The 16,306-nt window shown below is 41.1% G+C and overlaps 1 protein-coding gene across 2 annotated transcripts in view; it reads right to left on the minus strand.

Annotated features, from left to right (window-relative positions):
* Positions 1-815: 815 nt before the first annotated feature.
* The window catches only part of LOC106607873 (C-X-C motif chemokine 13), a 91,458-nt gene continuing 75,967 nt past the window's right edge, over positions 816-16,306 (minus strand). Inside the window, exons 1-4 of one of the 2 annotated variants that reach the window (XM_045712017.1) lie at positions 5,986-6,442; positions 5,172-5,307; positions 1,442-1,522; positions 816-1,320 (exon numbers count right to left, since the gene is read on the minus strand). In XM_045712017.1, the coding sequence (XP_045567973.1) occupies positions 1,269-1,320; positions 1,442-1,522; positions 5,172-5,307; positions 5,986-6,049 (333 nt within the window). In that variant the 5' untranslated portion in view covers positions 6,050-6,442 and the 3' untranslated portion in view covers positions 816-1,268. Of the gene's footprint in view, positions 1,321-1,441; positions 1,523-5,171; positions 5,308-5,985; positions 6,443-16,306 lie in introns of those variants that run through there. The other variant, XM_045712016.1, reaches the window with a different exon arrangement.

Consider the following 16,306-nt stretch of genomic DNA (forward strand, 5'->3'; position numbering starts at 1 on the left):
TAAGCACCAGCTGTCAGAGCAGCTCACAGATCACTGCACCTGTACATAGCCCATCTGTATACAGCCCATCTATCTACCTCATCCCCATACTGTATTTATTTATTTACTCTGCTCCTTTTGCACCCCCGTATCTCTACTTGCACATTCCATCTTTTGCACATCTACCATTCCAGTGTTTAATTGCCATACTGTAATTACTTTGCCACCATGGCCTCTTTATTGCATTAATTCCCTTATTTTACCTAATTTGCACTCACTGTATATAGACTTTTTGTTTTATTTTTTTCTTCTGTATTATTGACTGTATGTTTTGTTCATTCCATGTGTAACTCTGTGTTGTATGTGTCTAACTGCTATGCTTTATCTTGACCAGGTCGCAGTTGCAAATGAGAACTTGTTCTCAACTAGCCTACCTGGTTAAATAAAGGTAAAATAAAAAATAAAACAAATATTAAGGAGTAAAAGAGACTGGGTCTCTAGAAAGACAGATAGCTGTGGAATGTGTTGGAATGTGTTGGTGGACCAGAGGAGAGCAAAGTGTTGATACAGGAAAGACAGATGGATATCTGTGGATTAGATGAAGGAGGGGTTGAGGTCAGGAGGTGAGGACAGATTCTCATCAGGGAGTAATAAAGGTTTGGTTTCCTGTCACCCTTTTTACTCTCTTCCTGTAGAACCATAAGATGAAAGGATTGAAGAGAAGGAGGAGGGTCTTATTAAAGTGGGATATAAATATCTGGATGGGACAAATGTTGGGTTGTCTGAATTACAGCTGTACAGAACCTCTGGGAAGAATTAAACTTGGTTAAAGCTTCTCTAGTGTCCGTGGGTTATTTACTCTGAACAATAACAACCTAACAATACATACTGAGATCATTTAACATCAAATAATTCACTTGGTATTGGAATCATATTTGAATAGAATCCATTGGTATCACATTGGTATTACATTGGTATCACATTGGTATCACATTGGTATCACATTGGTATCACATTGGTATCACATTGGTATCACATTGGTATCACATTGGTATCACATTGGTATTACATTGGTATCACATTGGTATCACATTGGTATTACATTGGTATCACATTGGTATTACATTGGTATCACATTGGTATCACATTGGTATTACATTGGTATTACATTGGTATTACATTGGTATTACATTGGTATTACATTGGTATTACATTGGTATTACATTGGTATTACATTGGTGTCACATTTCCATTTAGCTCCAACTTGATACATTCCTGTTCCAATTCACTCAATGGTGGTTGAGATGGGGAAGTTCTGCACTTCTCTTCTTCTTGTTGCTACTGTAGAAAGAGATGGTCTGTGTTAAAGTCAACAGAAGGTGTGTGTGTGTGTGTGTGTGTGTGTGTGTGTGTGTGTGTGTGTGTGTGTGTGTGTGTGTGTGTGTGTGTGTGTTGTATTTACCTTTGTAACTTGGTAATGACTTTGTTGATCCATCGTGCATCTGGAGTCACACAGACGGTGGCTTTGTCCTTCTTGGTAACGCTGATGAATGAAGGGAGGGATATATTACAGCGTCACCATGGTTACATATCATACACTGCAGAATAAAACATATCATAAAATGTCAATATGAATGTACACATATTTAGCAGATGTTACTACGGCTGTAGGGAAATGGTTGTGTTCCCAGCTCCAACAGTGCAGTAATATCTAGAAAATACACACAAATCTGAGTAAAAGAATGGAATTAAGAAATCTATAAATATTAGGACGAGCAAAGTCAGAGTACTGTATATGTAAATGTATGTATATATACAGTACCAGTCAAAAGTTTGGACACCTACTCATTTCAGGGTTTTAATTTATTTTACAATTTTCTACATTGTAGAATAATAGTGAAGACATCACAACTATGAAATAACACATATGGAATCATGTAGTAACCCAAAAAGTGTTAAACAAATAAAAATATATTTTATATTTGAGATTGTTCAAAGTAGCCACCCTTTGCCTTGATGATAGCTTTTCACACTCTTGGCATTCCTTCGACCTCATGGCTTGGTTGTTGCTCTGACATGCCCTGACAACTGTAGGACCTTTATATAGACAGGTGTGAGATGTTCCAAATCATGTCTAATCAATGTAATTTACCACAGGTGGACTCCAATCAAGTTGTAGAAACATCTCAAGGATAATCAATGGAAACAGGATGTATCTAAACTCAATTTCGAGTCTCATAGCAAAGCGTCTGAATACTTATGTAAATAAGGTGTTTCTGTTTTTTACTTTTAATACATTTTCTAAAATGTCTAAACCTGTTTTTGCTTTGTTATTGTGGAGTATTGTGTGTAAATTGATGAGGACAATTTTTTATTTAATCCATTTTAGAAAAAGTCTATAAACATAATAAAGTGTGGAAAAAGTCAAGGGGTCTGAATACTTTCTGAATGCACTGTATGTATATGTATACATGTGTGATTGAATGTATAGTCATTGTGGACAGTATGTGGATAGAATATATAGTATATCTGTAGAATAGGTAGGATATAATAGTAGATCTACAGCAATAGTTGAATAGGATGGCCTTGACTAGAAAAACATATTTGTAATCTGTGATTGTCTGGAGTCCCTGCCACATACTGAGTTTCTGGGGAAATTGATATAGGCTACCACTGCAAATGCCCACATTTATTCCAATGTCTTAGCCTTGGTTATGAATAGGAACATTGAACTCATCATCAGTGACTAATGATTGGTTTGCATAGCATGCAGTAAAGCGACTATACAGACTAATTAATTTCCCCTCCACCACGACCTATCCCCCACGCTTCTTCCCCCTATGCATTAGAAAACCACAGTTTAACGCTTCGTTCAAGACCTCGCTGACTGACTCACATGATCTATGTGTGGAGACAATGACAGCCACCATGGGTTTTAGGGGCGGTTTCCAGGACACAGATGAAGCCTGGACAACAACAACAAAAAGCATGGAGATCCACTGGGCCACTGGTTACCAACCAATCGATCGACTTCCAGGCATTCCTAGTCGATCACCAAACATTTCTGTAGAAAATCCAACGATAAAAGTCTTGCGCTTCTTTTTTTATTCGTGTTGCGAAGTTACCGGAAGGTGCACGTTATTCAGAAGCCTTGCGCACCGGGTAGGCAAAGTGTTCCCATTTTAAACGATTTCATTTGTCTGAAAAGACAAACTCCGCCTAACCGGCGGACAGGAAGACCTGTGGATAAATCGAGTGTGCCTACTGCGCTGGCCAATCGGATAGCTCAAATCACTGTTCCTACAGCTTCCACGACCCCACGCAAAGTTTGATACCAGCCTATATAAGATTTCATAACTTTTAAAACCATGACCAGAGAGAAATGATCAAAGAATACAGCAAACAGCTGCTGTTTTTTATGAGTGAGTTCATGTTTAAGTTTTCATTCTGCTCTGTCACTGTTTTCATTCAACACTATTACAAAACATAAAACATGTTTCTCTCTACTTCCACTTGAGCTGCAAATGCAGTGAATGAGTTGCCAAGTGTATCGATAGCGCTGTGTTTTTATTATTAGTAGCAGCTCGTCCTGTCTATTTTAATAGGGAGGGATATTTAACTTTCTCTGGTCATAGGAACAACATGAATTTGTGCCGGAGGCAGATGCGGTGTGACTCGACTTTAGCCATCAGGTGGAAGACGTTGTCCCCTCTCTCTGGTCAGTCTCACCGGAGGAAAGGAAGGAGAGAGCAGGACCGTGTGAGGCGGACCCTCTGCTGTTCTCTCCCTCCCTCCGCTGAGACTAATGCGGTGTTCAAAACTACTGGGAACTCTGAAATCTCAGACTTCCGACTTCAGTGTGTTCAAGACAACTGGATACTGAAAAAAACGAGATCCGATTAGGAAAAATCGTTTTGAACGGTCATCCGACTCTAAATTCCAAGTCGGTAACTGGGGCATCTTTCTAGAACTCCAACTTTCCGACCTGAAGTTCACTGACTTCATGATTTGACCTAGTTCTTTTTCCCAGAGTTCTCAGTTTTCTTGAAAGCACCATGACAGAAGCAGATACTATCAGTCCAGTAAAATAAAAGCCAATTGTTTCAATTTATGCTCAGCTGTGCCTCGCAAGTGCTACACCAACTGATCTATTTTGTTATCAAAGCTCGAGTTTTGAAATATAATATGGTCTGAGAATAACAATATTGGCAGGACAGGCATATACACACGTAGAAAAAATGGTTCCAAAAGGGTTCTTCAGCTGTCCCCATAGGAGAACACTATTTGGTTCCAGGTAGAACTCTTATTAGTTCCGGGTAAAACCCTTTTCAGTTCCATGTAGAACCCTCTGTGGAAAAGGTTCTACATGGAACCCCAAAAGGGATTTATTTCAAAGGGTTCTACTATGGGGACTGCAGAAGAACCCTTTTGGGTTCTAGATAGCACCTTTTTTCTAAGAGTGTAGCCAATATGATGTGATAATGTATTAGGCAAACTGTGATAATGTATTAAGCAAACTGTGATAATGTATTAGGCATACTGTGATCATGTGTTGGGCATACTGTGATCATGTGTTGGGCATACTGTGATCATGTATTAGGCATACTGTGATAATGTATTAGGCAAACTGTGATAATGTATTAGGCATACTGTGATCATGTGTTGGGCATACTGTGATAATGTATTAGGCATACTGTGATGATGTATTAGGCATACTGTGATAATATATTAGGCATGCTGTGATAATGTATTAGGCATGCTGTGATAATGTATTAGGCATACTGTGATAATGTGTTGGGTATACTGTGATAATGTATTAGGCATACTGTGATAATGTATTGGACATACTGTGATCATGTATTAGGCATGCTGTGATAATTTATTAGGCATACTGTGATAATGTATTAGGCATGCTGTGATCATGTATTAGGCAGACCATGCAATGTATTAGGGCTACTGTGATAATGTATTAGGAATGCTGTGATAATGTATTAGGAATGCTGTGATAATGTATTAGGCAGACCAGGTAATGTATCAGGGCTACTGTACAAACCTCATTCATACAGAACAGTAACTTTTTTTTTTTTAAGTAATGTTTAAAAAAATATATATATTTCAGAAATAGATCTTGGCTTGCTTTTTGACTGTGAAAGTGTTGTTGACTGGTTGTTAGGTGGTGTTAGTTGACTCACATGATCTCTGTTTGACGACAGTGGGCACCTGGAGGTAGGATCTCTATCCTGTGGAACAGCCTAGGAGAGATGAAAGCAGAGGACGTTCGGATGCAGCGACACTTCTGACATGCAGCACAGCCGTTCATGGGGAATGCTGCAGGGATGAAGACCGTGAATATTACATACAATAACAATATAGTATTGTTCGAATTTGGGGTTAAAGGTTAAGGTTTAAGGGATAGGATTAAAACCTTTTTATCATCACTAAAAGTTGCACTTTGAAACATGTGAATGTTACAAAAACAAAACTGATTCTAGATCAGCACTCTTAGGGCTCTATTCAGTCTGTATCATCGCTGAAGCGTTACAGATCAAATCAAACCAAAGTTTATTTGTCTCGTGCGCCGAATACAACAGGTGTAGACCTTACAGTGAAATGCTTACTTACAGGCTCTAACCAATAGTGCATAAAGGTATTAGGTGAACAATAGGTAAGTAAAGAAATAAAAACACCAGTAAAAAGACAGTGATTGCGTGATAGCAATGTAACGGTAATATCTGATTGAGACGACATGCAGCGTTTACCGTGAATGCAGTTTCCGCTAAGGAACATTGCCTTTAAATTTCACTCACGCTGCAACGCAGAACTTCTGCCACACGGATTGAATACAGACCCTACTCTGAGACACTTAAAATTGCAATGGATTGATTGTGATCATTGGAATTAAATTGTTTAAAAAATAAATGATAATAGGTTTGGTTTGTCGATAGTTCAAGAGTCAAGTTGAACAGATGCATAGATATATATATAGATAAAGATGCAATATGTCACCTTGAAGAGCCACGAACCAGCAGAGAGTCAGGGAGACCAACAGGTAGTGTGGCTTGAAAGGCATCTTGAGTCTGTGTTGGCTGTGGTCGGCTGGTGTCTACTGAAACTGAATGATGTTGTCTCTGGGTTTATATTGCTGCAAAAAAGGAAGTGTGGGGGAATCCCTTGTCTTCACGCAAAATGATGATCAGACTTTTGGAGTATATAAAAATGTCTATATATATATTCACTATTTTAACTTTATCCTTAATTTATAGCCTAGTGATTCATTCTATTGAAATTAAACATGCCATATTGAGAATCTGTCTTGTTACAAATGTAAAGAGGATTTTAATGATAATATAATCAAATAATACTTCAGCAATCTAGTCAAAACATGGTAAATGCTGGGTAGAACAAGTAGAAATTCAGTGGTTAAGAGTGGATAGCGTTTAAAAACTGAATTTCTTGTAGACATACAGACAGGTCCATAATTATTGGCCTTGAAAAAGATAAACAAAAAAGACTGTATCAAATCAATAATACAAACACTGAGCTATATTGTATGCAACAAAAAAGGGGAAATTATATTATTTTATACTAATACAATTGCTCAGTGAAAGTGATTTTGTTTCACAAGTCATATTTTTTTTCTCTCTCAAAAAGATAGGGGTTAAAATGGCACTGCTGTTTTCAATACCTCACCTAGAGAGGATAATGGCCACTGAGCCTTTTTCTACTATGTTTTATAGGATCTTCTTTTACGCCTGTTACGTTAGGTTATGAGAATGAAGAACACATCAGGAGGGATCTTAGACCTGCTACGTTAGGTTATGAGAATGAAGAACACATCAGGAGGGATCTTAGACCTGCTACGTTAGGTTATGAGAATGAAGAACACATCAGGAGGGATCTTAGACCTGCTACGTTAGGTTATGAGAATGAAGAACACATCAGGAGGGATCTTAGACCTGCTACGTTAGGTTATGAGAATGAAGAACACATCAGGAGGGATCTTAGACCTGCTACGTTAGGTTATGAGAATGAAGAACACATCAGGAGGGATCTTAGACCTGCTACGTTAGGTTATGAGAATGAAGAACACATCAGGAGGGATCTTAGACCTGCTACGTTAGGTTATGAGAATGAAGAACACATCAGGAGGGATCTTAGACCTGCTACGTTAGGTTATGAGAATGAAGAACACATCAGGAGGGATCTTAGACCTGCTACGTTAGGTTATGAGAATGAAGAACACATCAGGAGGGATCTTAGACCTGCTACGTTAGGTTATGAGAATGAAGAACACATCAGGAGGGATCTTAGACCTGTTACGTTAGGTTATGAGAATGAAGAACACATCAGGAGGGATCTTAGACCTGCTACGTTAGGTTATGAGAATGAAGAACACATCAGGAGGGATCTTAGACCTGCTACGTTAGGTTATGAGAATGAAGAACACATCAGGAGGGATCTTAGACCTGCTACGTTAGGTTATGAGAATGAAGAACACATCAGGAGGGATCTTAGACCTGCTACGTTAGGTTATGAGAATGAAGAACACATCAGGAGGGATCTTAGACCTGCTACGTTAGGTTATGAGAATGAAGAACACATCAGGAGGGATCTTAGACCTGCTACGTTAGGTTATGAGAATGAAGAACACATCAGGAGGGATCTTAGACCTGCTACGTTAGGGTTATGAGAATGAAGAACACATCAGGAGGGATCTTAGACCTGCTACGTTAGGTTATGAGAATGAAGAACACATCAGGAGGGATCTTAGACCTGCTACGTTACGTTATGAGAATGAAGAACACATCAGGAGGGATCATAGACCGTTCCTCTATAACAGAGTCTTTCCAGATCCTTGATATCTCTTGTCTGCGCTGATGGACTGTCCTCTTCAATTCAATCCACAGGTTTTTTTTATAAGAAATCTTTAAGGGTGTCAATAATTGTGGACCTGACTGTATATACTGCATGTGCAGCAACATTTCCTCCTTGGGAATTAATACAATACTATTATTACACTGTCATATCTTTTCCCTTTCAGAATCATTCTGCCACACACTTATCAAGGCTGATAGCTTCATATCACTTGTGTTCTTTTCCCTATCAGAATCATTCTGCCACACATTTATCAAGGCTGATAGCTTCATATCACTTGTGTTCTTTTCCCTATCAGAATCATTCTGCCACACATTTACCAAGGCTGATAGCTTCATATCACTTGTGTTTAATTCAGACTCATTTCACTTGATCGGGTGCAAGGAACCCAGAATAAGGAACTGAAAATTCCAACAAGCATTAAGAAGCCAGACAATGTGTTTTTATTAGCAGACTGATGGAAAGAGCTCTCTATTGGCAGTGGACTGCCCGGTGAAGACCACATCTAATTTTACATTGTGGTCATTTATCAGACGCTCTTATCCAGAGCGACTTATATATAAGGCTTGTTCCCATTGGCAGTTTGAAATGACTCAAATCTATATTTATTGCATATCAGATTCTAATCTGTTATTTTTCCTGCAGTCTGAAAAGCAAAAAGCACATGGAATTGGACATTTCAAGTCACATTTCAAACCACCTTCATAGGTGGTTTTAAGTCAGATACAAATCTGATTCCTGGCCATGCGACTTGTGTCTGAATGGTCAAATCTGATTTATTTACGCTCAAGTGGTTTTTAGACTGTTGTTTGGCATATCTTGCTGCTTCCTAGCTACTCTGTTGACAGTTTGACAAGAACATGAGAGCGCTAACTAGCTTGTTAGTTGTTTGCAAACAAATGAGTGAATGTGGTAGAAAGGTAAACAGCTAGCTAGTTGACTGCTGTGGCTAGCTAGTTGACTGCTGTGGCTAGCTAGTTGACTACTGTGTCTGGCTAGTTGACTACTGTGGCTAGCTAGTTGACTGCTGTGGCTGGTTAGTTGACTGCTGTGGCTGGCTAGTTGACTGCTGTGGCTAGCTAGTTGACTGCTGTGGCTAGCTAGTTGACTGCTGTGGCTGGCTAGTTGACTGCTGTGGCTAGCTAGTTGACTGCCGTGGCTAGCTAGTTGACTACTGTGGCTGGCTAGTTGACTACTGTGGCTAGCTAGTTGACTGCTGTGGCTAGCTAGTTGACTGCCGTGGCTAGCTAGTTGACTACTGTGGCTGGCTAGTTGACTACTGTGGCTAGCTAGTTGACTGCTGTGGCTAGCTAGTTGACTGCCGTGGCTAGCTAGTTGACTGCTGTGGCTAGCTAGTTGACTGTTGTGGCTAGCTAATTGACTGCTGTGGCTAGCTAGTTGACTGCTGTGGCTAGCTAGTGGACTGCTGTGGCCGAAAAATAACTTGTTTTGAAAGTTGGATCAACTTGTCCTTTGAGGCTTTAAAGGTGTTCTGACACTATGATTTTGAACATTCAAAGTATGTGGGAAACATCCCTGGCAGGCATTGTTGTCATCTTAGCTTGCTACATAACTTCTGAGTGATAGGAAGCAGGAGCACCAATCAGCCTACACCACCACACATACACCCATTGTTAGTGTGACAACTAGACATGTCATCAAATGAATGCTGTCTGAACACACACCCATCGTTACTATGACAACTAGCCATGTCATCAAATGAATGCTGTCTGAACACACACCCATCGTTACTAGGACAACTAGCCATGTCATCAAATGAATGCTGTCTGAACACACACCCATCATTACTATGACAACTAGCCATGTCATCAAATGAATGCTGTCTGAACACAAACCCATCGTTACTATGACAACTAGCCATGTCATCAAATGAATGCTGTCTGAACACACACCCATCGTTACTATGACAACTAGCCATGTCATCAAATGAATGCTGTCTGAACACACACCCATCGTTACTATGACAACTAGCCATGTCATCAAATGAATGCTGTCTGAACACACACCCATCGTTACTATGAAAACTAGCCATGTCATCAAATGAATGCTGTCTGAACACACACCCATCGTTACTATGACAACTAGCCATGTCATCAAATGAATGCTGTCTGAACACACACCCATCGTTACCATGACAACTAGCCATGTCATCAAATGAATGCTGTCTGAACACTTACAAATCCGATGTGGTCACTTGTAACTTGCTGTTTGGACAGTGAGAAATTCCAAAACGGACTTGAAAAAAACATAACTGATGTGAGCATTAAGGCCTGCAGTGAGCAAGGTTTTAGTGCCTTCAACTAGGCCTAAATTTAGCAGGGAGAACAACGACTTCCAGTAGTCCATTTTCAAAAAAGCAGAATTAGTGTCAGGAAGAAAAAACACTGAATTAATTAGTCTGCTTGGAATTCCCATTCATCATAAATAGCATGATGTTTCAAATTTCATAAGACTGGTTTGTGGTGAGCATGTATCTCTTATTATTATCATCTAATAACAATCCTTTTATATTTTAATTTAATTTAAATTTAACCTTTATTTAACTAGGCAGGTCAGTTAAGAACAAATTGTTATTTACAATGACGGCCTAGGAACAGTGGGTTAACTGCCTTGTTCAGGGGCAGAACGAGGTCTGTATCCTGACTAAATCCTGACTAAATAACAGACATATTAAGGCATTTGGAAAATAATTAAAATAATTATTTCACCTTTATTTAACCAGGTAGACCAGTTGAGAACAAGTTCTCATTTACAACTGCGACCTGGCCAAGATAAAGCAAAGCAGTGCGACAAAAACAACAACACAGAGTTACACAATAAACAAACGTACAGTCATGGGTAGAATAACATGAGTAGAATAACATGGGTAGAATAACATGGGTAGAATAACATGGGTTGAATAACATGGGTAGGAAAACATGGGTAGAATAACATGGGTAGAATAACAAGGGTAGAATAACATGGGTAGAATAACATGGGTAGAATAACATGGGTTGAATAACATGGGTAGAATAACATGGGTTGATTAACATGGGTTGATTAACATGGGTAGAATAACATGGGTAGAATAACATGGGTAGAATAACATGGGTAGAATAACATGGGTAGAATAACATGGGTTGAATAACATGGGTAGAATAACATGGGTAGGATAACATGGGTAGAATAACATGGGTAGAATAACATGGATTGAATAACATGGGTAGAATAACATGGGTAGAATAACATGGGTAGAATAACATGTCTTATAATAAAGGCTATTATGATCAGATAAAATACGATTAGATTAAGGCTAATACAAGTTTATAACAAAGTAATAATTCAATATTAGCTGTGTTAGTATCACTATATTACCATACTTTAATAGTCCCAGACTGACAGTGAGTCTAGTAGACAGGATGCCTATTATATCAGTACCATCATTATAATACAGGTTTTTATGGCTTTGCAGAACCAAAAAACTCCACATCGACCAAAGGAGGAAGAAAGCACAGCATTTCACTTTCTGGATTTGACTTTCCCAAACCTCTGAACCAGAATAGAAAGTTAGCCAATATAATGAAACTGAACACCGTGTGGGTAAACAACATGCAGCCAGCCCATGTCTGTGCCACCTTCTATGATCTGAGTATGATGAGCATGGTGGGTCAGTGGAAACCTGGGGTGTATTAGTATGATGAGCATGGTGGGTCAGTGGAAACCTGGGGTGTATTAGTATGATGAGCATGGTGGGTCAGTGGAAACCTGGGGTGTATTAGTATGATGAGCATGGTGGGTCAGTGGAAACCTGGGGTGTATTAGTATGATGAGCATGGTGGGTCAGTGGAAACCTGGGGTGTATTAGTATGATGAGCATGGTGGGTCAGTGGAAACCTGGGGTGTATTAGTATGATGAGCATGGTGGGTCAGTGGAAACCTGGGGTGTATTAGTATGATGAGCATGGTGGGTCAGTGGAAACCTGGGGTGTATTAGTATGATGAGCATGGTGGGTCAGTGGTAACCTGGGGTGTATTAGTATGATGAGCATGGTGGGTCAGTGGAAACCTGGGGTGTATTAGTATGATGAGCATGGTGGGTCAGTGGTAACCTGGGGTGTATTAGTATGATGAGCATGGTGGGTCAGTGGAAACCTTGGGTGTATTAGTATGATGAGCATGGTGGGTCAGTGGAAACCTGGGGTGTATTAGTATGATGAGCATGGTGGGTCAGTGGAAACCTGGGGTGTATTAGTATGATGAGCATGGTGGGTCAGTGGAAACCTGGGGTGTATTAGTATGATGAGCATGGTGGGTCAGTGGAAACCTGGGGTGTATTAGTATGATGAGCATGGTGGGTCAGTGGAAACCTGGGGTGTATTAGTATGATGAGCATGGTGGGTCAGTGGAAACCTGGGGTGTATTAGTATGATGAGCATGGTGGGTCAGTGGAAACCTGGGGTGTATTAGTATGATGAGCATGGTGGGTCAGTGGAAACCTGGGGTGTATTAGTATGATGAGCATGGTGGGTCAGTGGAAACCTGGGGTGTATTAGTATGATGAGCATGGTGGGTCAGTGGAAACCTGGGGTGTATTAGTATGATGAGCATGGTGGGTCAGTGGAAACCTGGGGTGTATTAGTATGATGAGCATGGTGGGTCAGTGGAAATCAAAGTTAATGGTTTCCGTTACAAACTGTTTGCTACGGTTTTGTTCTGAATGAACAAACCTCTGGGTGTTAAGACCAGTGTCTCCCAATCCTGGTTCTGGAGACCCAAAGGGGAGCACTCACAAACCTGATTCAAATCAAAGGGTTGATGAGGAGTTGATTAGTTCAATCAAGTCTGAGTACTAACTGTTATATAGACATTATAACACTAACTGTTATATAGACATTATAACACTAACTGTTATATAGACATTATAACACTAACTGTTATATAGACATTATAACACTAACTGTTATATAGACATCATAGCACTAACTGTTATATAGACATCATAGCACTAACTGTTATATAGACATTATAACACTAACTGTGAGAATCACACTGTTTCATTCAGTGGAAACTATTGCAGCTCATACTGTAACTATCATGCATGTTGGTCCCAGTAGTTTCCATTGGAAATGATGAGTGTGAACCTAACCTCATCTGTTTCATACGGTTTCCTGCTGCCGGCTCCCACACTAAAGGACTGTTAGCAGACGCTCTTATCCAGAGCGACATACAGTTAGTGTGTTCATCTGAAGATAGCTAGGTGTGACAAGTTAGACATACCAGAACCAACAAGTTCACCGCACTTTGACATTTATACGTTGGCATGCTTCTGCCTGGTTTGTTAGGCCTATATAGTTACAGCTTAGTCATTTAGCAGACATTTTTATCCAGAGGGACTTACAGGAGCAGATTAGGGTTAAGTGCTTTGCTCAATGGCATATCGAAAGATTTTTCATCTAGTCTGCTCGGGATTCGAACCAGAGACCTTTACACTCACTGGCCCAACAGTCTTAACCTCTAGGCCGCCCATAATGACAAGAGGAAGTTCAGAGTAGAAATGATGTGTGTGTTGAATGGCTGCAGACCAGATGCAGCAGGCCTTTTCAGTTAACCTACTAATATCACTATCCTGGGCACTGCCTCTGTCATGTTTGATGAGTTGAGCAAATGCCTTTTTTTGTTGTTGTGACCATCAGTATGACTTTGAAACCAAACTGAAGTGCATTTTGTGGTGTGGTATTAGTGATGGTGAGGCTGATCTGTGGTGTGGTATTAGTGATGGTGAGGCTGATCTGTGGTGTGGTATTAGTGATGGTGAGGCTGATCTGTGGTGTGGTATTAGTGATGGTGAGGCTGATCTGTGGTGTGGTATTAGTGATGGTGAGGCTGATCTGTGGTGTGGTATTAGTGATGGTGAGGCTGATCTGTGGTGTGGTATTAGTGATGGTGAGGCTGATCTGTGGTGTGGTATTAGTGATGGTGAGGCTGATCTGTGGTGTGGTATTAATGATGGTGAGGCTGATCTGTGCTGTGGTATTAGTGATGGTGAGGCTGATCTGTGGTGTGGTATTAGTGATGGTGAGGCTGATCTGTGGTGTGGTATTAGTGATGGTGAGGCTGATCTGTGGTGTGGTATTAGTGATGGTGAGGCTGATCTGTGGTGTGGTATTAGTGATGGTGAGGCTGATCTGTGGTGTGGTATTAGTGATGGTGAGGCTGATCTGTGGTGTGGTATTAGTGATGGTGAGGCTGATCTGTGGTGTGGTATTAGTGATGGTGAGGCTGATCTGTGGTGTGGTATTAGTGATGGTGAGGCTGATCTGTGGTGTGGTATTAGTGATGGTGAGGCTGATCTGTGGTGTGGTATTAGTGATGGTGAGGCTGATCTGTGGTGTGGTATTAGTGATGGTGAGGCTGATCTGCGGTGTGGATTGCAGTGTGGACTGATGGAGCTTCCATGGCTGCTCCTGTAGTAAATGAACCTACTGTCAGATTGATGGAGCTTCCATGGCTGCTCCTGTAGTAAATGAACCTACTGTCAGACTGATGGAGCTTCCATGGCTGCTCCTGTAGTAAATGAACCTACAGTCAGACTGATGGAGCTTCCATGGCTGCTCCTGTAGTAAATGAACCTACTGTCAGACTGATGGAGCTTCCATGGCTGCTCCTGTAGTAAATTAACCTACTGTCAGACTGATGGAGCTTCCATGGCTGCTCCTGTAGTAAATTAACCTTCTGTCAGACTGATGGAGCTTCCATGGCTGCTCCTGTAGTAACTGAACCTACAGTCAGACTGATGGAGCTTCCATGGCTGCTCCTGTAGTAAATTAACCTACTGTCAGACTGATGGAGCTTCCATGGCTGCTCCTGTAGTAAATGAACCTACTGTCAGACTGATGGAGCTTCCATGGCTGCTCCTGTAGTAAATGAACCTACTGTCAGACTGATGGAGCTTCCATGGCTGCTCCTGTAGTAAGTCAACCTACAGTCAGGCTGGTGTTACTTTAAAAAAATATCTCCCCAATTTCGTGGTGTGAAATTGGTACAGTCTTGTCTCATCGCTGCAACTCCCGTACGGACTCAGGAGAGGTGAAGGTCGAGAGCCGTGCATCCTCCGAAACACAACCCAACCAAGCCGCCAAGCTTCTTGACACAATGCCCTCTTAAACCGGAAGCCAGCCGCACAAATGTGTCGGAGGAAACACCGTACATCTGGCAACCGTGTCAGCATGCACTGTGCCCTGTCCCGCCACAGGAGTCACTAGCGCGCGATGGGACAAGGAAATCCCTGCTGGCTAAACCCGCCACTAACCTGGACAGAGCTTGGACTTGAACCCAGAATCTCTAGTGGCACAACACTGTGATGTAGTGCCTTAGAACACTGTGATGTAGTGCCTTAGAACACTGTGATGTAGTGCCTTAGAACACTGTGATGTAGTACCTTAGACCACTGTGATGTAGTGCCTTAGAACACTGTGATGTAGTACCTTAGACCACTGTGATGTAGTGTCTTAGACCACTGTGATGTAGTGCCTTAGAACACTGTGATGTAGTGCCTTAGACCACTGTGATGTAGTGCCTTAGACCACTGTGATGTAGTGTCTTAGACCACTGTGATGTAGTGCCTCACACCACTGTGATGTAGTGCCTTAGAACACTGTGATGTAGTACCTTAGACCACTGTGATGTAGTGCCTTAGACCACTGTGATGTAGTGTCTTAGACCACTGTGATGTAGTGCCTTAGACCACTGTGATGTAGTGCCTTAAAACACTGTGATGTAGTACCTTAGACCACTGTGATGTAGTGCCTTAGACCACTGTGATGTAGTGCCTTAGAACACTGTGATGTAGTGTCTTAGACCACTGTGATGTAGTGCTTCAGACATCTGTGATGTAGTGCCTTAGAACACTGTGATGTAGTGTCTTAGACCACTGTGATGTAGTGCCTTAGACCACTGTGATGTAGTGCCTTAGACCACTGTGATGTAGTGTCTTAGACCACTGTGATGTAGTGCCTTAGACCACTGTGATGTAGTGCCTTAGAACACTGTGATGTAGTGCCTCACACCACTGTGATGTAGTGCCTTAGAACACTGTGATGTAGTGCCTTAGAACACTGTGATGTAGTGCCTTAGACCACTGTGATGTAGTGCCTTAGACCACTGTGATGTAGTGCCTTAGACCACTGTGATGTAGTGCCTTAGAACACTGTGATGTAGTGTCTTAGACCACTGTGATGTAGTGCTTCAGACCACTGTGATGTAGTGCCTTAGAACACTGTGATGTAGTGTCTTAGACCACTGTGATGTAGTGCCTTAGACCACTGTGATGTAGTGCCTTAGACCACTGTGATGTAGTGTCTTAGACCACTGTGATGTAGTGCCTTAGACCACTGTGATGTAGTGCCTTAGAACACTGTGATGTAGTGCCTCACACCACTGTGATGTAGTGTCT

This window comes from Salmo salar, unplaced genomic scaffold (assembly GCF_905237065.1).
Source record: "Salmo salar unplaced genomic scaffold, Ssal_v3.1, whole genome shotgun sequence".
Lineage (NCBI taxonomy): Eukaryota > Metazoa > Chordata > Actinopteri > Salmoniformes > Salmonidae > Salmo > Salmo salar.